General features: G+C 39.5%; 1 protein-coding gene across 1 annotated transcript in view; it reads right to left on the bottom strand.

The window, feature by feature from the left end:
* Positions 1-20,939, bottom strand: part of MYH11 (myosin heavy chain 11) — a 54,957-nt gene that overhangs the window by 3,826 nt on the left and 30,192 nt on the right. The window contains 32 exon segments of the mRNA XM_009639567.2: positions 382-554; positions 1,151-1,259; positions 1,817-2,025; positions 2,186-2,309; positions 2,553-2,641; positions 3,207-3,335; positions 4,092-4,253; positions 4,920-5,132; positions 5,841-6,053; positions 6,313-6,561; positions 6,990-7,142; positions 7,245-7,349; positions 8,373-8,579; positions 8,668-8,812; positions 8,957-9,169; positions 9,710-9,881; positions 10,351-10,474; positions 11,086-11,223; positions 11,613-11,819; positions 12,112-12,243; positions 13,147-13,255; positions 13,861-14,021; positions 14,166-14,235; positions 14,347-14,468; positions 14,638-14,831; positions 15,767-15,801; positions 15,803-15,843; positions 16,334-16,507; positions 16,708-16,881; positions 17,347-17,499; positions 17,660-17,778; positions 18,161-18,256. Coding sequence (XP_009637862.1) covers positions 382-554; positions 1,151-1,259; positions 1,817-2,025; positions 2,186-2,309; positions 2,553-2,641; positions 3,207-3,335; positions 4,092-4,253; positions 4,920-5,132; positions 5,841-6,053; positions 6,313-6,561; positions 6,990-7,142; positions 7,245-7,349; positions 8,373-8,579; positions 8,668-8,812; positions 8,957-9,169; positions 9,710-9,881; positions 10,351-10,474; positions 11,086-11,223; positions 11,613-11,819; positions 12,112-12,243; positions 13,147-13,255; positions 13,861-14,021; positions 14,166-14,235; positions 14,347-14,468; positions 14,638-14,831; positions 15,767-15,801; positions 15,803-15,843; positions 16,334-16,507; positions 16,708-16,881; positions 17,347-17,499; positions 17,660-17,778; positions 18,161-18,256 — 4,714 coding nt within the window.

Raw genomic sequence — 20,939 nt, 5'->3', positions numbered from 1 at the left:
GGAGAGCACAAGCATTTCTACCCTTTTGTGACTACAATAGATACAGCCATTATATAAGGAGGAGGAGTGTTTTGAAAAGCAACCAAGCCTAATTCTGTTCCTATTTAAGCCAAGAGGAGTTTTGATTAGAAAAAGAGTAAGGTCTGTGCTATCACAGCTCATCTCTCAGCTGAAATCCTGAGACTGCTGCAGTCTATGAAAAGCACTTCAAGACTGGCCTTTTGTTGTATCTGCCAAGCTAATACAAGGAGCGAGTAACTTTGCAGCGTTGTCAGTGTCTGTTCTTTATTAAACAGATTTTTTTTTCTCTTTTCTAGTTTAGTTCCAAATTTCAAGGCTGTTAATGAGTGGGCATGGCTATCCCAAACAAGGGCACTCTACCTGAGCTTGCTCTTCAGTGCTGCAACCTCACGGCCCAGGGCTTCATTACTCTCAGTAGCTTCATCCAGCTCTCTCTGCAGCTTCCTGCGGTTTGCGTTGATACGCTGAGACTCTTCCTCAGCCTCCTCCAGCTGCCTTTTCAGTTGCTTGAGTCGTGTGTTGCCCTTCTCGGCCTAAAGGGAAATTTTAGAGTAATGTTTTAATTCAAAATGGATCTAATAGCTTTACATTCCTCATTCCTCACTCTTGTGAGTTTTATGGAAACATGGCCTGAATCAAAGATAGAAGCTTAAAATCTAAAAAATGTAAAAATAACTTTGCTTTGTGTGAGTTCCTTTTGCTGACAGATACTGTATTCAGACGCTACCTCATTTGTTGTGCTGCACAGTCCTACCTCTGCTTTTCTGGCTTGCAGGTTAGTGTGCCTTAGGTAAACCTAAAAGTTTTAAACAAAATGTGTTCATCATCTCCATTCATATACTAATAAGGATGTTGTGCACAGTCCTCTGTGCTGACTGTGCAGTGAGACTGTTGCAGCTGGCTGGTTGACAAGGACTAGTGCTTTGGCACCTGACTCAGCATGGAAAGAGAGTTATATTCTTCTGTCTTTTAGCAAAGGGTTGTATAGCTCTCCCAGTATAGAAAACAAGCAGACAGTCTGCTTTCTAGAGGGATATTTCTTTAAGGCAGAACATAGAATCTTCCTTTCTTAGGGTAAAACCTGAAAATCCCTGTGTTCCAGACTAAGACCCTCATGACAGTCTGATACCTGATCTTTGTACTGCTCCGCTTGCTTTCTCTCATCCTCCACCTGCAGCAATGCATCCTTCAGCTTCTTGTCCTTCTGGCGCAATGTCTTGGCTGCAGCCTGCTTCTCTCTGGAAATGACAATGCAACATTTGGTGATGTGGAAGGTCTGTAGTCTTCACCTGCCTCAGGCATGTTGCTCATGAAACTGGCACCAAGGATCTATATGTTAAAGGCCTTATTGAATTTAATAGATGAATTCTAAGCAAAACTTAAAGGTCATGTTCTTCTGATCATAACAAATATGTGTCTGCTGTAAGCTAGAGGTGCTCCAGGAGATCTGTACTAAAACACAAAGCGATTTCCTCAAGAAATAATCCTACAAATGGCACAATGTGCTATGACAGTTAACCTGGCAGGGTCATAGGGCAGTTACTCTACAATGTAGGGGAGCGGATTCTTGCCTTTGATACCAGTAGAACTTTTCAGCAATAAAATGGTTCTTAATCAGAACCTCTAACAACTCCAATTCGTGGCCGTATGTCTAAGAAATGTTAAGTGAGGGAGAGACTTTACTAAGCCTTAATGGCAATGAGAGCCTGATGACAAATCCTGTATGCCTTTGTTTACTTTGTCTCATTAACTGGAACAATGAATGGACAGCTGTGCTCCTCTGGGAGACCAGTACCTGGCTTCCTGTTCCAATTGCTCTTCAAGAGAAGCAATTTTGGCCTCCAGAGCAGCAATTGTAGTTTTGAATTTGGACTTCACAGCTCCCTCCATCTCCTGCAGCTTACTCTTCAGCTCTTTGTTCTGTCTCTCCAGTTGCTGCCGAGCATTTTCGTTCTTCTGTGCAGTTGAGCGCTCTGTTGCCAGCTCATTGTTCAGCTGCTCTGCCTGCAAGGATGAGAATGGATGCTGTAAAAAGTGTTGCATGCTTTCAGAGAAATGACAGGTGGCAATTTGGGGTGGTAATTCTCCAAATATTTATTCAGAACCCAAAATGGCTTTCGCTGGCATGCAAACAGAAAGTGACACATGCTGAAATGAGCTGTACCTGCTGTACTGCTTTCCTCATGCGATCACCCATTGCCTCTATGTTGCTTTGCTCCTCTTCTAGCTCTTCCTCCAGTTGGGCAATTCTTGCCTCCAGGCGCCGTTTCTCATCCTGAAGGCTTGTCCTGTAAGTTAGTAAGTGTGTAGTTATGGCTGACCAAGTTGAATGTGTCTGAAACTATTACAAACTGCCGATAATTCATAAAGAAAAAGAGAAGTAGATATTTCAGTGAAACTAGTCATGTGTGTATGCATATTGTGTTGTCAAGACCAGATGGCTGTTGGGAGAGGAACATAACTTCTCTTGGCAACTGTGCAATGTTCAGCAGCATGTTTACAGCCTTGTGAGTAATCCAGTCTATTCCTACCTTCCAGAAGTAGCACTTGCAAGTTCCTCTGCCATCTCTTCCTTCTCCAGATCTGCTTGTTTGCGAGCTCTCTCTGCAGCAGCCAGATCCTAGGAGAAAAGGAAAAGGCAGCATAATAAAGAAATGAGCAAGTCAGTGTTCAGACAAACAGTTACAGCATGATACACAGGACTGTAAACTTTCTAAAACTGGTATCAGATGGGTTGTCTTGTTAAGGCAATAAACTCTTGTCATAGCCTAAATCCTAGGGACATACAATGAAACACACTTTATCCAGCCTATCAGCTGGTTTCTATTTTATTTGGTTTAGTCGTAAGATCGCCCTTTAATACACTTAAGAATAACAGCACTAACAAGACTTCAGGAATTTATAGTTATTGAAAACAATTTGTGTTGGATTGTACGGTTAATTTCCCTTTAAGACTGGTGAACTGTGTCTTCCTCCAAGGTGATTTTTTACAGCTTAATCTGGCTCTGCTCAGATGTAGATGCAACAACTTTAGCAGAGTGCATGGAGTACGTGGAACTTTTGTAACAAGTGCTGCTTATAGTTTTCCATCCCCAATAGCTATTACATTATTTCATTGCAGTTCTGTTTTGCTACTGAACGTCACGTGTAGTCTGCTTCATACTGCTCTAAGTTTCCCACTTTACCTCTTGAAGCTGGATGAGTTCTGCTTCCAGGCCCTTTGCTTTCTTCTCATTTTCTCTGGCTGTAGCAAATATTTCTTCTCTGGCAGCCCGTGCATCATCCAGCTCTCGCTGGTAGTCCTTCATCTGAGCCTTGTTGAAAAGAGTAACAGAGGTTTATTTTTGTCTGGCTTTATTACAGTTTCAGAAGAAAAAAATCTGGACACAGTAGAATGCATACACATTTACACAGTCATAATGCCTGCTTAAATTATATTTTCTGGAGAGATCAGCTAGTACATGTTAGAAAGGTCTGAAATGCTATTCCAAGAAGAGCGATGCTTCCATGTGCGCACTGCAGCTTTTGTAATGCCTACTGTCCTTATTTCCTCTGAATATTTGAGTACATGTGCAGTTTTAGTCTTTCTGATACATCCCTTTTTGTTTAGCTGTCACCATATGACAAAACAGTGGATATGGATACTTTCAGTATAAATAGGAAAATGCTAATTCAGAGACAGCATGATTTCTGAACGGTCTTTTATGCTTCTGAGTCAAGTATTAGAACCAGCATTGAAGCCCTGTAATAGATTTTATCTTTGTCTATGTGGGAGTCTATGTTTTCCTTCATGTGGGTAAGTCAATAGCAAATGAATGTTGGCTAGAGAATTTTGGAAGCGCTCTCTAATGATAAAATTTAAGATTTTCATGGTTTACCATGTGAAGTTTTCCATTGTCATTCACACTGAGCATTACAATACAGATCCTTGAATCTGTGAGTCTAGTTGAAACTCCGCCTCTAACCAATCACATGTAACAGGCATCAAGTTCACAGGTGTCACCTAGCTTTCATATTGTGGCTGTACAAAAGACAGCAGTAGGAAAAACTATATTGGTGGGATTACATACCTGTAATTTGCGAAGTTGTTTGATGGCTTCTTCCCGAGCTTTGTTAGCAGAATCAGCTTGGCTTTCTAGATCTTTAACATCAATCTCTAGCTTCTTTTTGGCTGCAGCTGCTAGGGCACGTTGCTTCCGCTCATCTTCCAGTTCTGTTTCATATTCATGGAGCTGATAATTAAAGAAAACTTATGTTTAAGAAAGTCCCTGAGCACTCTTAAGCACTCTGTATGTCTGAATAATGGATACAGCCCCCTATCTATGAATTGTGATGTCCCTGGCAGTTAAAATACATTTCCATATTGTCCAAAAATTAAAGATTCTTGAAAGGAGTCAGCAATTTGGGTTCTGTATTCATGGAAATATGTATATTACAAGATGATGACTACAGTATTTGTTTTTGCTGTCACAATGCTACTATCCAAATAGGCTGTGTCCTGTCTATTTTTATTTGCAATACTTTTGTATCCATTCAGTGTACCTTGGGAAGGTGCATAGGTTAGAAGCTGTCTTTTTGCACTTGCACTGAGAATACAGGGAAGGTTCTTCTGACTGTGTCAGAAATAACAATTCATGTGTTTCACACTATATTTGTTGTAGTGTGAAATTCCTATATCTGTTGGCAATTGTGCACCTGCTACTGAAACAGGAAAAAAACCGTTATGTAGTTTGTGCCTTTCTTAGTACAATAACCTACTTTTTTTTTAATTTGCCAAGCACAAGGCAATATAATATTTTCTTCTCATTGTAGAAAGGCATTTCTAATAATGGCGTGAGGCTGGGGACTTTCAACTGGCTTGGTTAGATATTTACAAAGGCAATAATAGGGAATAGTACCTGTTTGAGGAGTTGTCTTCTCTTCTCCTCATTCTGTTCATCTCTGGCTTGTAAATCTCTTTCAAACTGGCCTTTCAGGGCCTGCATATTAACCTCCAACCTGAGTTTGGCATCTTCAGCAGCCTGTAGCTCATCCTCTAACTCTTCTAATTGTGTCTTCATCTCTTCTACTTGCTGTTCAAGGGTCCGTTTAGATTTTTCCAATTCGTGGACCTTTCAAGCAATGAGAATTTAATAGATGTGTTATAAGAAATAAAAATAATTCTAGTTAAACACAGTCTACCTGCAGTATAGGCCACATTTGAAATATCAGCTGTGGAAAATGAATGAACTAATTTGCACAGAAAATGGTAAATTAGCATTTTTTTGAACACTTGCAAATCTGTCTTAAAATAACCTGTGATTCTCTTTATCCCAAACTTCTATTTTTAATCTTGTCAAGTATCATAAACTAATTTATTTAGTACTAGAAGTAGTATTATCGTAACACTGTAATAAAAGAAGTGATTGGCAGTGCACCAGTGGGAAGTTACTGCAGCTACATAAGTAGATGTTAGGCTGGTGGCAAAGTCAAATATAACTAATAAAATCAGATTTGCGGAGTTTACAACTTCAAAGCTGCTTAATAAACTAGTAAATTATTTAGAATATCTTTAATGGTTTTTCAAGTCCTAGAAATCAATAAGAATTTTATTCATGCTTGAAGTCATGTTCAAAATAAAGATGCCTTACAGTTACTTCACCAAGTCTGATGAAAGTTTGGGCACAAATAGAATAACCTTTGAATTCTGTATGAAATATCTGATCTTGCTGAATGGATTTGTGTGCTACAGAGAATTTACCACGCTGAAAACAACGATCTGTTTGTTAGCTGCTATTTTAAGTTATTGTTGTGGCAATTGTTCTAAGCCCAAAACTTACATTCTTGCCAACATCATCTTTGGAGCTAACAAGATCTTCCATTTCAGCTTTCAACATTTTGTTTGTTCTCTCCAGTTCTTCTTTGGCTTCCAAAGCCTCTTCAAGTGCTCGGGCCAATGACAAAGCCTTTGTTTCTTTTTCTCTGGCTTCAGCTTCTGCTCTGTCCCTTTCATCTGCATATTTTGAAGAGATGTTTTTCTCTTCAGCTAGCATCTGTAAAAAGGTAGTGTTAATACAGGAAGTCATTAGTAATAGGGGTTTTCTATTGCAACTGTCTTGTCAGTTGTTAATGATAGGGAAAAATCTCTGCTTTTTGATAAATGTATAGAAATAAAAAATTAACCAGTGTATGCATAATTAAATTGTAGGGGTTTTTTTGTCCCTGCTGTATCTTTCACTAAACTGGTGGATTCTCTGTGAGTTCCAGAGAAGTGAAGTGATAACACAGCAAGGGAGAATCTTAAATCCATACCTGATCAAACTTCTTCTGTTTTTTCTCCAGGTTGGAGACCAGCTGACGCTGGTTGTCTAAGTCCACCACCAGGTCATCCAGCTCCTGCTGGAGTCTGTTCTTGGTTTTTTCCAGTTTGTCGTAAGAAGCAGCCTTTTCCTCAAATTGTTGTGTGAGACTTTCAATTTCCTTCTGAAGTTTCTTTTTGCCTTCTTCCATGGCTTCTACGGTGCTGGAATATTCCTGTAGCTTCTTCTTAGAGTCAGAGAGCTGAAATTTGAATTCAGAGGACAAATCTTTATAGCAGTAATGACAAAGCTTGGCAGAGAAGATGATCAGGAGACAACCAAGACCCAGAAATCTTATCTAATTTGACCCACGTGAAGCTAGCGAGAAGTTACTCATCACCCAGCCTTCATAAAATGAGGCAGACCACAGACCTAGTATGCACATACAGGCCTAGTGTGCAAGACTATCTTGGGAGCTACCTTGCATTTGTACCTGTCCTAGAGATCATGCTTTAAAGAGGGAAACTGCTGGCTCCATTGTGGAGCTTCACTGATGCCATCAGGGCTAACTGCATTAGTTCCCTGAAGGTCCGTGTGCTGTGCCAGAATAGTTCTACAGATCTGAAACATCTGGAATTACTGACAAAGCTCTCAGTGATGGAGCTAGTGATTTAGCTATGGCACTGATACCTGTATTGTCAGTGTTGAAATATGTCTCTCCAGATTTTGTTTTGCTTCTATTTCTTCATCCAACTGCTCTTGCAAGCTGTTCTTCTCATCCTCCAACTGACGAAGCTTGGTAGACACGTTTAGCTTCTGCCGCGTTTCTTCCTGAAGCAGCTCCTACAGTCACCACATCAATCAGCAATACAGTCATTAGTTTGGGTCTTTTTATAGTGCATTTTATAAATATTGTAGGTGAGCTGTTACTGGATGCAAGTTTACCTGTGTATCTTGTAGCTGAGATCCTAAGGTTGCAACATCTTTGGTCAGTTTGATTGTCTTGCTTTCTGCTTCATTGAGCAAACCAGTAACATTTTCTATCTCAACCTATGAGATACCACATTGAATAAACTCAGTTATTTTGCACAACTTCAAAATCTTCCTCCAAACTTTACTTTGCTCTAGATTGAAATCTTAACTTTGCAGGATTGGAGTCTGCTCCCATGCTTCTGGGTCACCTCAAGCACCAACAGTGTTTCTACCTTAACTGGAATTTGCAATTTGGCCAAAGTTTTCTGGATAATATGTGGCATTTAAGTCCTGTGGAACTAAATCCTGCATACAAACTCTGCAGTGTCTGCACGTGTCATCTTTGTGACCTGTGTATTAAGACCCCCAAGGTCTAATGCCTTTTTTTTTCTAGTTTACCTTAGTATTTTACTACTATATATCAAAACCTAGTCATATTCATAAGTTAATACTAGTATAGTCCTTTCAGTGAATTGCAAAGGGGAATGGAGATTTTTGTGGATTTTTGAAGCTGATGCATTTTGGTTATTTTTTTTGTTTATCCACTAACTTAAAATAATAAAGAAAAGCTTACTGCTGCTATGAAAAAATTGTAACAAAAAGCTTGATTAGTATTGCTAAACATTGAACATCTATCAAAGAACCATTTAAAATTATCTTTAGTTATTTCTTATTAGACACTAAATCATAGGTAAGTGAGCATTCTCCTTTCATTGTCATTTTTTCTGAGCACATCTTATGTGTTTAATAACTGTTTAATCTATTGCCAGAAGCCACTTTCCTATCAATGTTCCCCAATAGCCAAAAAGAAACTCTGTAAAACATGCAGCACAGTCACTGAACCAGTGGTGGCATTACAGACTGCAATGAGTACAGAGGGATGGTGAGACTAGAAGCTCTTGCTTCTGTGAGACAGTGGTTGTAATTGTTTAATTGTGTGAAAACTGAGGTTCAAGGCAGGAACCCTACAGATGACAAAAACTTAGCATTTTGGCTGAAGTCGACAGGGCCAGTATTCCTCCAGATATACCCTCACAGAACAGTACAAACTGTTTTTCTCAAGCTCCAGGTGTCACAGCAAAAGGTCAAACTCCTTCCTACCTGTAACTTATGAACTTTTTCATTGAGTTCTGTCCGAACACGCTCTCCATCAGCGTATTTGGACTGTAACTCTTGCAGCTGTACTTCCAGCTTCTTCTTTTTGTGCTCCACATCTTGTTTGGCCTGATTCAGGCTCCTGACTTCAGTAGCCAGATCAGCATTTTCTTTCTCCAGTGTCTGTTTGGTCTTATCCAAGTTTGCTTTAGCCTACAAGCATGAAGTGAAAAAAGATAATCTGTAAGAGGAAGTCATGTTATCTAGTGGATAGTTTTCAGTAAGATGCATTTTTGTTTACCCGTTTAAATTGTTCCAGCTGCTCTGTTAGCTCTTCCACAGCTTGAGTGTGCTTTTGCCTCATCTCTTGGACCTGGGCTTCATGAGTTCGAGTCTCCTCCTCCAGAGCTCTCTTCAGCACTGTGACCTCCTGTTCACGCTTTGCTCTGGAAGGTAACACACATAAATGGAACAGCAGCAGCAAAGAGTGTTTCAGTCACTGGGAAAACAGCACTACCGCACAGTTACTAGACAGCATTGTACTGAACTTGGTGATATTTATTTTTGGCCCATGTGCTACATCTCCATACCTGAGCTCTTGCTGGGTGGCTGTGGTATCCAAAGTATCCTCAAGCTCTGTCTTAAGAGCCTCCAGCTCTTCACCTAGGTCTCTCTTCTGTTTTTCTGCTTTGTTTCTTGCAGCTCTCTCAGACTCCAAGTCTTCCTGGAGATCGGAGATGTGAGATTCCAATTCACGGATCTTCTTGAGGGCATTGTTCTTCTGACTAGTTTCATCTTCAAGCCTGAAAAGAGAGTATTTAATTTTATATATTAAAAAAAAATCATTTCACTTTGAGGAAATCAGTATACAGAGATTAAAGGTTTATAGGTTCTGTGTAAAAAGGTACCAAAGAAAGAGAGGGGACTGACAGAAAAAGGATCTGGCAGCTGTACTTTAGCAGGATACAATGCCTGGAGATGCTGATTGGCTGATTCAGCAAAAGTTTTGGTTTGATACAGAAAATCCACTGAGACTCTCTTCAGTAATTTCTGCCTTTTGCCTATGAAGTATGTTGTTACATTTAATTTTTTGCTTAACAGCACTGCTAATGCCATTGGGAAGAGAAGTTTCTATCGATATCTGGAAGTAAGATTATATGTCTATGGGCAAACAATTGTATAAGTATTTTTTGCAAAAGGAAATTTGGAAAATGGGGAAAGCATGCAGGGAGGTTGTAACTGAGAGATGAGATTTATGGCTGCAGCATCTCAGTGTCTGGGAAGGGGAGAGACATATGTTCCAGCCTGGGTTTTCAACCTGTGTGCAGATCAGGAGTGAATACCTGGCTAGAGCAGCCTGCAGCTCTTCCTCCTTCTTGGCTAGTTGTGCCTTCAGCTCAGCAATTTGTGCCTGCAGCTCTGCTATTTGCTCATGTAGATCACCCGACTCCCCTTCCAACTTCCTCTTAATTTTCTCCAGTTCTTGTCTGCTCTTCTCTTCTTTCTTCAGTCGCACTGCAAAAGTAAGAATTTTGGTCATGGGAGTGTGTTAGTGCAAGGAGTCCTTAATCTGATCTTGAACTTAGGCAAAAAAAATGTACTGGCCTCCAGTGAGGCCATACATTTAACTACAAGTCACTGCTTTTCTGAAGCAACATGCTATGCCTTACTTTCATCACTTATATCTAGCCACCCAAAAGAATAATTTGTTTATCTATCTTTCTCCAGAAGAAGCATTAATGTTTTCTCAGTTCTCTCTCCTCTACTCTTTCTTTATGTAAAAAAAAAAAAAAAAAAAAAAAAAAAGTAGCTATGGCTTATGCACCCTGGGGTTTTGATGATTCTCACTCACAAAATGGCTTCAGCCTAAGAAATTTGGAAAACACCCCACAAATTTTTCAGAAGTTCTCTCCAGATTCTGCTTATGTTGTTTTGTTGTGCGCCAAGGCAAAAAACCTGATATAAACCAATTTGTTCACATTACCCTCGAGTTCTGAAATCATAGATTCGTGCTTGTTTTTCAGCTTCGTAAGATTTTTAGCTTTTTCTTCTTCTTCTGCGAGATTTGTTGTTAGATCACTTATTCTTTCCTCAAGGAGTTTTCTTTCCTTAAGAAAAATAAAATACTTCCGTTAACAAAAGTGTCTGTCATTGGTGATCGTGAATCAACTCTTTGCCAACTAAAAATGTCCAAGATACTCTCTTTTTATGCTGTGTTTCTTGAGATTGTAGTGATAAATTTCAATTTGTCAGTTACAGAGGAGCTGAGGAGTGGTGTCTACAACTTCCATATTCTCTCATCTGCTGCTAGTAGAATCCTGTACTGACTCTAATGGCTGGTAAGTACAGGGCCCAGTTCTGAGGAGCATCCCCTTTCAAAAAGTACTGGAATACATGCTTACTGCCAGTTTTAATAATGAAGTTTGGTTGAAATTAGTTTAAAACCAAGAGGATTATTTACTGTGCTTGGGGCCAAGACGACATGTCTTCCACTGATTGTGGAAGTTTTGTCTAGTTTTACACAATTTTGAATTGTTTAAATGAGCATGGAAAAATTATCAGAAAGTTGTTTGATAGTGGCTGGACTGATGGTCTGGTGAATCTCTACACCCATGAGACTACATTGTCAAGAGTATTCCCATTGTTCTAGCAGAAAATAAGGTTTTCTTTCATCTTGCGCTGTTTCCACAAAGTAAGCAAATGGATCCACAGTGTTTACCTTGGTTAGCTTGTTGTTCTGATCTTCCATTATGAGAATATCATCTTCCATTTTCTTTATCTTGCCATCTGCTGTTACTTTTTCAAGTTGCAGTTTCTGCCTCGCAGCTTCTTCTTCTTCTAGCTGTTCTTCAAGGTCCTTTTTGGGGGAAAAAGAAACGCACAAAATATGAATTCTGGAACTAAAATACTGCTTAGGATTATAGGAAATGCTTAATGTTTGTCACTGTGTGTGGGCTATGTTGTAGACTTGTTTTTATTAAGAACTAAACAATCTGTAATGCTTGGTGATTTAGAAGGAAAGCTTTGTTAAAATAATTTTTTAGAGAAAAGATTATTAAAATTGAGATGAGGAAGAGAACTCTGGAGGAAAGAGCATCAATTGGTTGTTGTTACTTCAGCAGCACAGACATATTCTGCAGAGGGCTGCATAGGAAGCCCTTTTATAGGATCTGAGGTTTGCCAGTCTCCATTTTTTCTCTGTGAGATACAAGTTATTGTCTGTATTTGTTACTTATGCCTCCTCACCAGCATTTGTTGTTGCATCTTTTTCTTTTCTGCTTGCAATTGCTGGCTGCGTTCCTCTTCTTCCTCAATTCTGGCTTCCATCTCATGCAGAATCTCTTCCAGCTCTTGTTTCTTAGCAGCTAAACGGACTCTCATCTCTTCAGCTTCAGCATACAGTTCAGTTTCTGCCTGAAGCTGTTCCTGAAGGAGGTTCTTCTCTTCACAAAGCTATGCAAATAAAATGGATAGGAAGTTTAGACTTGGATTGTGAATTGACCCACAGTGTCTTTTTATGAGATAGGCCTAGAGCACAGGCAGGCAGTTCTACCACAGGTTCTGGTAGAACTGGTTAGGCCTCAGCTGAAGTAACTGGGAGTTTGTCTGCACTGAACTTTTGTTCTGGACCATTGTGGTGAGTACAATCACAAGTAAAAATAAAAAAGACACCTTTATTGTAAGAGTTTCTAGAAATGGTGAAAGAACAGCTAGCATTTCCCAGAGGCCCAGAGCTGCAAATCACCTGTGTGTGTTTCAGTTCCAGCTCCTTCAATTCACTCTCTGCTTTTTGTTGTCTTTCCTTAGTTTTTTGTAGTTCTTCATCCTTGGCCTGCATTTCTTCTTCTTGGCGGGTGACTTGCAAGAGTGGTTTCACCTGAAAATAAGTTTTATTAAGAAAATTTCCTGTCAGTATTTATGTTACTGAGCACAGTACCTAAAAGTGCCAGGCTGACTGGCACTAATGGTAGTGCTGTCTGTTGTTGCTTAGGTAGCAGACAAGTAATGTCCAGCTGAGCTTGATGTAAGTATCTTTAAACCAGCAAGCCTCAGCAGTGTTGCTCTTGGCCATCTCTGTTAATTCTTGGAGCCTTGTGAGCTTCCAATAGTGTCACTTTTTGAATGGTTTCAAGCCTGGTTTTGTCCATTGATAATGTACAAAAGCTACATCTGCATAGAAAGGCAATGTACACACGCAGGCCTATTTCTGCTTGCAGAGGAGGTTGCTATCAATGCAAGTTGGAACAGATTTATGAATCCAAACTGAAGGCCATTCTTGGAAAAAAAACCCCAAAACAACCAACCAAACAAAAAGAACCCCCAAACCAACCAGGCCTCTTCACTAGGAAAATAGACTTAATTTGCTTGAGTGCCCAGCAGGAGGATGTTTAGTGTCCCAGTTAGGGAACTTCTGAGCTACTGAGTCCCCCAAAGATACATAACTATGCATGTTCACAAAACTAAGTTTTACTCTGTCTTGTTATCCACCCCTATGAAATTATTTCAATTTTGGCAATTAAAATGTCCCCAAACATGCAAAATCTTTTATGAATCTCTGCTTAACCAGTTTGTTTTCTTCTTAAGCTGGAACTAACTTACTCTGGATAGTTATATAACATTGTTATCTCTAACTAAAAATTTTGTGAAGCTAATGAGGCTCTTGCCATCAGCTGCAATGGACTTTGGAGCAAGGAGTGTGCCTGACATGATACGCCTCAGTATTTTGTGCATTTCATTTCTTTTGGAAAGCTGAGGAGATTTACTGATAGCCATCACTCACTTTAGTGAACAGTCTCCACCATTGCCAGTTCCTCAGCTTCAGGTAAGCAGCACAATTTCTTTGGATAACCTTCATTGCAGTCAGCTGTTGCTGTCTCTTGGCAAAGGCTCTGTGATTAAAAACAAATTGGTTCAGTCTGAGAATGCATGGTGTCTGCAAGATACACATATTAAGCAAAGAAACTCTGGCATGAGAGTCTGCTGATTAGCCACGTGGTTTGAGAAGTCTGGCACAAATTCTTTTGTCACTTAAACAGTGCCTGTGCTTTCTTGAGGAAAAGTGATAACTCTGTTTAGCTTTCTGGCTTTATTTTGTCTTGTTTTTTTAGCTGTTTGCACTCCATATTTTATGTTTCACAAGTGCCAGTGGTGCTGCTACTTGTAATAGTGCATAAGACTCCAGTCATTGGCCAGGATGTTCCTTCTCCCACTTGTACAAACACATGTTTCAATTGTAGGTCATTGCCTCAGAGAGCTTACTGTACAGAGGGTGTAAGTAGCCTCACAATGTTATTGCTTCCCTGTAATTATACTAATAAGCCTCTTCTGGGCAGGAAGCGAGTCCTTCATTGGACACAAGCTGAGTTCTAATGCAGTACAAATAATAGTTAATAATAAAATGTCTTAATATCTTCAGTTTGTTATGCAGAGAACTAAGGGCTACTGTAGATACTCTGCTGCAGAAGACATTATTTTTGTTAGTACATATTCTTACTTTCTTGCTAGGTAGCCTCGGCACTGAGCCTGGAAGGCAATAATAACATCTGTGATCTTCAGGTCTCTCTCTTCTTCCAGGTGAGCCAGAACGCCAGTTCTGAAGAAGATTTTGCTCTGTCCAATTCTGTACAAGTTGGGATCAAGTTCTAATGCTTTGATCTGGAGGAAACCAGGAGTATTTGTTAATTCCAGTGTTGAGGTTTAAGGTATTAAAAATTACTTCTCATTTCTGTTCACTTCCAACAGCTTTTATATAAGAAGTATAGACCTGATTATCAACAGAATCAAAAATGCTTTCCTCACCATCAGTATGCAAGCCTGTTTCCCATCCATGAATCCTTTAGGAATAGCATTTGCAGCAAGAATTTCATATCTGCCAAAAGACATGGATGTTAGGGAGGTTGAAACACATCAGATTATTTTGTACAAACATGTATTACACTAGTATTAAACCCAGAGTTAGGACTGAGTGAGGGATTCCTACCGCTGACGGAACTCCTGGAAGACAATCCTGTTGGGGAATCCTTGCCGGCAGATACGAATACCTTCCAAGACACCATTGCAGCGCAACTGCTCCAGCACTAAATGGGCATCAAGTTTGCCAGCCTGAAAAGGGAACAGAAAGTACTTTTAACACAGTAGAAACTTGCAAGAACATTATTGGCTGCATATCTATGTTTGAAGACATCATTCAGCTCTGCAATGTGCTGGTACAGTGATCAGCACAACATGAATAATGTGCCAGGAGTCTGAAAACTGATCATTTGAAATTTACCCTTTTTTCATGATTTGGAATGATACAGCGAACAAAGTTGGGATTTGTATTCCTTAAGGTGGTCATCAGTTTGGTCAGCTGCTCCTTATAGAGTTGTCCAACAGTACGGAACATGCCTTTCTTGGTTTTTGAAGCACTAGGGAGCGAGCTTTCAGTCATCTTAGCCATCTGATCCAGCCCAACTATACGGTCCACTGAAATATAAAAGAAAATATGAATGGATCTACTTACATAAACTGTCCTTGCTTCACATTACACCTATCACTAGCATTGTTAAACAGCAGTTTTCCAAAGAGGACTAATATATTTTTGATGCAGTAGAAACATACTAACAGAAGCACTAGAAGAGCCTTCTGGGTAAATAGTCTACTTCTGTCAAACATGAAAATGAGGATCTTTGTTAATTAATGACAGAATGGAGCAACTGAATACACAGAATATATTTTATTTTATGTTTGCTCTAAAAAGGACAGTCCTTCTGCAAAATACCCAATTGATAGGTTGGTGTCAGAACCAGGAACAACGATATCTCTTGACTCTCATCTGTTACCCAGTGCTTCCCAAAGTCTACCTAATAATCTCCCTCAGTATTTGATAATTCAGAGCCATCTTGCTGGTGTTTGCATGCACATTTATGTCCATGTATTAAATATTTATACTGTAGTATATGTGTTACAGATCCATATAAACTTTTAAAAAATGAAGGAGTTCATATGCATGCAAACATTATTCTGGTGGAGTTTAGCCGAGATTATACATCGCTGGAGGGAACTGTGCAGGACTTCTGGAGTGTGTAAGTGAAATCATTCATAAAACCCAACAATAACATGTATTAAATGATGTCTGTAATATCACATACTCAGCAACATTATAAGAGCGTAATGAATAATTTTTATTCTGTTGCTGAATACTATTAAGTAAGGAAATCTTTTGATAGTACTTAAAACTATCTAATGATACTTTCTATAAAGATATCTTTAGAACACATTATTCTTGTTTCTTAATTCAGTCTCTTCTATGCTTATCATTTTCACACTTGTGTCCTGCCAGCAAGGGATGGCTGTCAAAAAGTTCTAGTAGAAGTTTCTCCCTTTAAACCGCATTACTGATTTGGAGTCGTGATTCATACCGTCTTTCCAAAGGTCTGCTACAAATTTATCTGTTATCCATGTTCTTTGTGAGCCAGGCAGTTGCATTGTAGGTAACCTGCAGGCAACAGTGCTACATCAAAAATCTGTTCTTGATAAAGATATCTGGAGTGTCCAAGAACACAGAGCACTGAATTAATACAAAATCATACAAATAATAATAATAATGTGAAAAGCTTTCTGTGGTTGAGAGCTGAGTTGAGTATTTATTCTTACATGTACTAGCATCTGAAAAGCTTTTTGCAGACATATCCATGTCAGGGCAGGTGCCTGCCTTTAAAAAACCCTGCCTGTTAGAAAGGAATCAAAATTACTTGGAATTTCAATAACCCTGGTGCTGGTTATTTTTGTTTTCATGTGAGCTTAGCACAACTATGAATGTTTTGTAGATCTTATTTCATGTGTTATGTAATTAAAGCACTTATTATATACATTATACAATGAAAGCCATCCCTTATCAATGCAGGTACCAGACTGTATCTTTTTTGCCATCTGGGCATCAAAGAATCAAAGTTCCCTATGTCAAAATAGTTCGATCTGTCTAGTACCTTTCCTGCATAGTGCATTATGCAGAACTCTGTTTTATCCTTGAGCTGCTTGGGCTTCTGGAATTTGGGATGGTTGCCTTGCTCTTGACATAGTTTCTCCACAAAGGATGTGTCAGTAGCTTTGGGGAACCAGCACTCTTCATCCAGGAGAGCCAGGACACCTGGAGGGTTGGTCTGCAAAGTGAGCAATATCAGATTAGTATCATCACAGGCAGAGACAAAGCGCGAGCACCACCTTCTTTATCCGTTATGTTACAAATCCTCCCAGGCAACAAAGGGTCTGAAATACCTTAAATAGCTCTATTGCTGTACTGATACATAACTGACCCTGTTGCATTGTATGTAGTAGCCCACCTATAGAGATATAATCTTACTGGTCTTTCAATCAGCTCAATGCAAGGTTGCAGGTCAAGGCCAAAGTCAATGAAATTCCATTCAATGCCCTCTCGCTGGTATTCCTCTTGCTCCAATATAAACATTGTGTGGTTGAAAAGCTGCTGAAGTTTCTCATTAGTGTAATTGATGCACAGCTGCTCAAAGGAATTGATCTGTGAAGAGGAAAAAAGTGAATTGCTAATGTTAGAAAGAGACCTTCAAGACGGAACTTAAATGACAAGATTAAATTTGCTGTCTTCTCTTTCTTTTTGTATATTACAATAATTCAAATTTATCCATATTTTTTTATATATAAGGTCTTGAAAACTAACAGTAAGTTCTCAAGTGGTAAAACTTTGTACTGGGACCTGTTCAATAAACCATAAAAAGTGGACCCTGCCTGTAAACACTGAGCCCCGCAGGAGCCCAGCAGGAGCATGCTGCCAGCCCTTCCTGCCCAAGGGAAAGGCAAGCAGCCAGGTGTAGTAGGCCTGTAAGTTGTGCTGGCCATGGGCTGCTAGCCAGCTTGAAAGAACCAAATTGGTTTTGTGGCTCTGAACTTAGATTTTTGTCATCTTGTGTCCAGCCCACTGCATGATGATAAGGAGTTTAGCCAGCTTGTGTCCCACAGTACAGACCTCAAAGATCTCAAATCCAGCAATATCGAGTATCCCCAAGAAGGAAGCGCCTTGTCTTTTTGTTTTATCGAGAGCTTTGTTTACGCGAGCTAGAATCCAACGGAAAAGACGTTCAAATTGTGCCTTGGCCAAAGCCTCTATGGCAAAGTCTGCCTGAAAAAAAGAAGAGAAAATTGTAAGTGAAAGAAGAAACCCAATTAGCTGCTATTTTCTGTAAAGACAGATAACTGACATTTTGCTTTAGACAAGATGTAAGAAAAAAAGAAGAAAGGAGAATAGTTTCAGGAGAGCTGAGCAGACTGCAAGTAGGTACCTGCTCTTTGGTCTGCGCCTTCTGAACAACATCTCGTCCTACTTTGATCCTTGGGGTTAGAATAGATCTTGTGAAATCTGTCACATTAATCCCCATCAGGTGACACACCTTTTGAGCAGCTAGAATAAAAGAGTGACATTTTATTTCACATTGAATTTTCTCTTAGCAGGTCAGTAAGTGTGAATACAAGCAGCTCAGCAAGTATGTGAAGTTATTTATCTTCCTTAAAAGCTCCTCTATTGTATGTACAAGAGATGCCACTTCCCATAAAAGTACGATTTATGATCCAAGCAGCAAATTCACTGTTCATCAATTTATGGATTCAAGGTAGGTAGGTTACTAGGAAGGTAATGATAATTAAGCTGATTTTAAGTATAGTTATCTTTTGAAGCCTGTGAAGTAATAACAATTAAATAAAAAATACTGATAAAGAGTGCTTACTCAACTGCTATTTTATTAATTTCTTAATGTTAACTAGATTTTTTAAGTGGCAAATCATACCAGTATTGTCTGGCATAGAAGCTTGATCAGTGTTTCTCTCCTTCTTGAAGACAATATTACCCAGTTGTAGGACAGATGAAACAACCCTCAGTATAGCTGTAAGAGAAACAGATAATATAAATGAGGAACAGAACAGACACATTTTGAAAGCTCCTTTCTCTGCAATAATGAAGATTCATTCTATTGCCTATGGTAGTCTGTACCTCTATGGCAGGAGCTAGATGTGCTTTAAAAGATTGTGCCATTAACTGCAGGAGTTTGAGAGCTGATTGAGCAGCATCACAACAATCTGTGCAGTGGCATCCACAGGCCAGTCTGGGAACACCAGCACCTCCAAGCTAAGTTGTGCTGGCTCCCCAGGCAGACCCCCAAGTCTCAGGAATTCATGTTCCACTCACAGTGGCCTGTAGCATCTTCCCTGCTCAGTTACCTGACAATCTGTGTCTCTGTCTTTAAAATAAAAAAAAATTCTATGTATTACCATCAGCTTCAAAAATGTGTGGCACTTCTGAAGGTCCAGTTATGCAGGAACGTGTGGATATTTAGTTGTGCAACTAAAATCAAAGGTATACAAATCTTGGAAGGATTAGTGTCAAAGTACAGAAAAGTAGTTGACTAATGTTTGATTACTAAAATATATATAAATATGATGTCACCTAACTTCAGGAAGTAAAATCTGATATGTTACAGATGAGCTTGTATCAATCTAGGGAATTCTATTTGCTTATTTGGTAAACCTACACAGGAGAAGAATACTGCCCTAATGGGCTTACATTTTACAGCATAAAATCAAAGGGGTTCAGACGGTAATATAACAGCTCCTGTTGTTGTAATGGAGAATGCTGCTGTCAACGCCAATACACATGCTCTGGCAGGAGAACGAACCAGTCTTCATCAGTAGCATCATCTGAATTTTCCAAGGCTGGGATTTGCACTGCTGTCCTTCAAGGCAAGACATTTTTTTTCTCAGCATCCCTCAGTCACTGCTGCAGGAGTGGGATGTGATGGAGCTCTGCTCCTGCTCCTGGCTGCCACAGCTGGTCCAAGGCTCAAATGATGGGGTGATTCTGTTTCTGCCACCAGGTGTCACTTGGGACATGGCAGTTTGCATCCATGGGCAATGCACACTGGCATGCACCAGCTGAAGCCCTGCACACTGCCAGGAACAGTGAGAGGTAAAACCTATGCAGACAGAAGTTTTTGGCAGGCCCGCATTTTCAAAATAGTTTAGTTGGTGGTGCGTGCTCTTTGTTTTCATTTGTCTTTTCTCAGTGAATACAAATATGAGCTATTTGAGCCTGTTCCTTCTTCCAAAATTAAATCACAATATTTTGCAACTTTTTCATGCTAGTTTTTGAAAGTTCTGAAAAAATGGCTTTAAATGGTCATTACTGTTGTTAGAGCTGGCTTGAATTCAGTAGTCTATTGTGGGTATGTATGGAGTTCTAAGTGGGAAATCTTCCCTTTCATAAACACAAATTACCTTTCAAAACACCATGTGTTCTCATACTTTTGCATACTGACAACTGCATCAATGCTGTAGAATTCAAATGGGTCAGGAGTGCGTGTTATGTTCCTCCTACAAGCAGGTCTCTGGAATTTATAAGACTTATAAGAAAAAGCCTTGCAATTTGTCATTCAGATGGACAGCAAAATATTGTGACAATTATTTTCTTTGATCCATGTTTAAATTACTGTATAGAGCTGCCCTGTGCATCACTACTTGTTCTGTGCACCACAGAGATAATTTATCTTTGGTGATATATACTGTTTTTCAATAATGGTGGTGATTCTTCAATATTTCTTTCACAGTGTTTCCAGCAAGTGCTGCCAGTTTAAACCTTTGAAGGAGGTGGTTTGCAGTTTTCATTATTGGCTTCAGCTGCTCCCACTGGTACCCACTGCAGCAATGGGAAAAGGTAAGCCACTGTAGTAATTTTCTAAGTAGAACTTTTCTAACAACAACCTAAATGTAGTAGATCATAATTGGATCTCCTTGCAAGGCAGGAACGGTCACCCTAATACTCACAAGACTTCCTGAAGCATCACCCTGTTTAATACAATGGTGGCAATGATTCCAAGGAGGCTGCAATGTTTTGTGTTACTGATCTAGAGCAGCAGTTTCAGTGTCTTCACTGCCAGTCTATTCTCAGCCCCTTCTATCCTCCCTCCCAGATTCATGCTGCTGGTTTACGTTCTCTTCTGTCACTGTACTGCCACCAGTTTGGTTGCTGCTTGTTACTGGCTCTGACCAGGCTGCTTGTGTTATGTGATCTTGATCCTGTATTTAGGTCTTGCCTTGATCTTGTGTCTCTCCTGATCATGCAGAACTGAGTTCCCGTATTATTCTTAAGGTGAGGTAGAAACAAATTTGTGCTTGAGAAGTTTCACCTTATGAGACAACCTTCATTCTCTTTCCATGAGACATCTATGGTATAATTAACCTAATACCCCCTGGAAAGGATGGAAGTCTATGGGCACTAATTCACACTTCTTAGAAACAGGAGCTAGGTGATGGTTGGTAATAGTTTTACACAGAGGAAATAAGAGGCAAAGAGCTTAAATAACATGGGTACATTTAGAATCCTCCAGCTGGTGGTTCATGCAAGATCGCAATTCTCCAGAGAATCATGGACATAAAATCTAAATAATATTAATTTTCTTATATGAATGTAGAATCTTACTTCATATGCATATTTTGCAAACTGATTATTCTGGACAAAATTAACCTCTGTGCATTTGCATCTCTATATAGTGTCACTTGGAGATGTATACCTTG

This window comes from Egretta garzetta, unplaced genomic scaffold, assembly GCF_000687185.1.
Source record: "Egretta garzetta isolate BGI_Z169 unplaced genomic scaffold, ASM68718v1 scaffold575, whole genome shotgun sequence".
In the NCBI taxonomy this organism is placed as follows: Eukaryota; Metazoa; Chordata; class Aves; order Pelecaniformes; family Ardeidae; genus Egretta; species Egretta garzetta.
The sequence above is the reverse complement of the archived record's forward strand: the minus strand, read 5'-3'. Positions and strand labels throughout refer to the sequence as shown.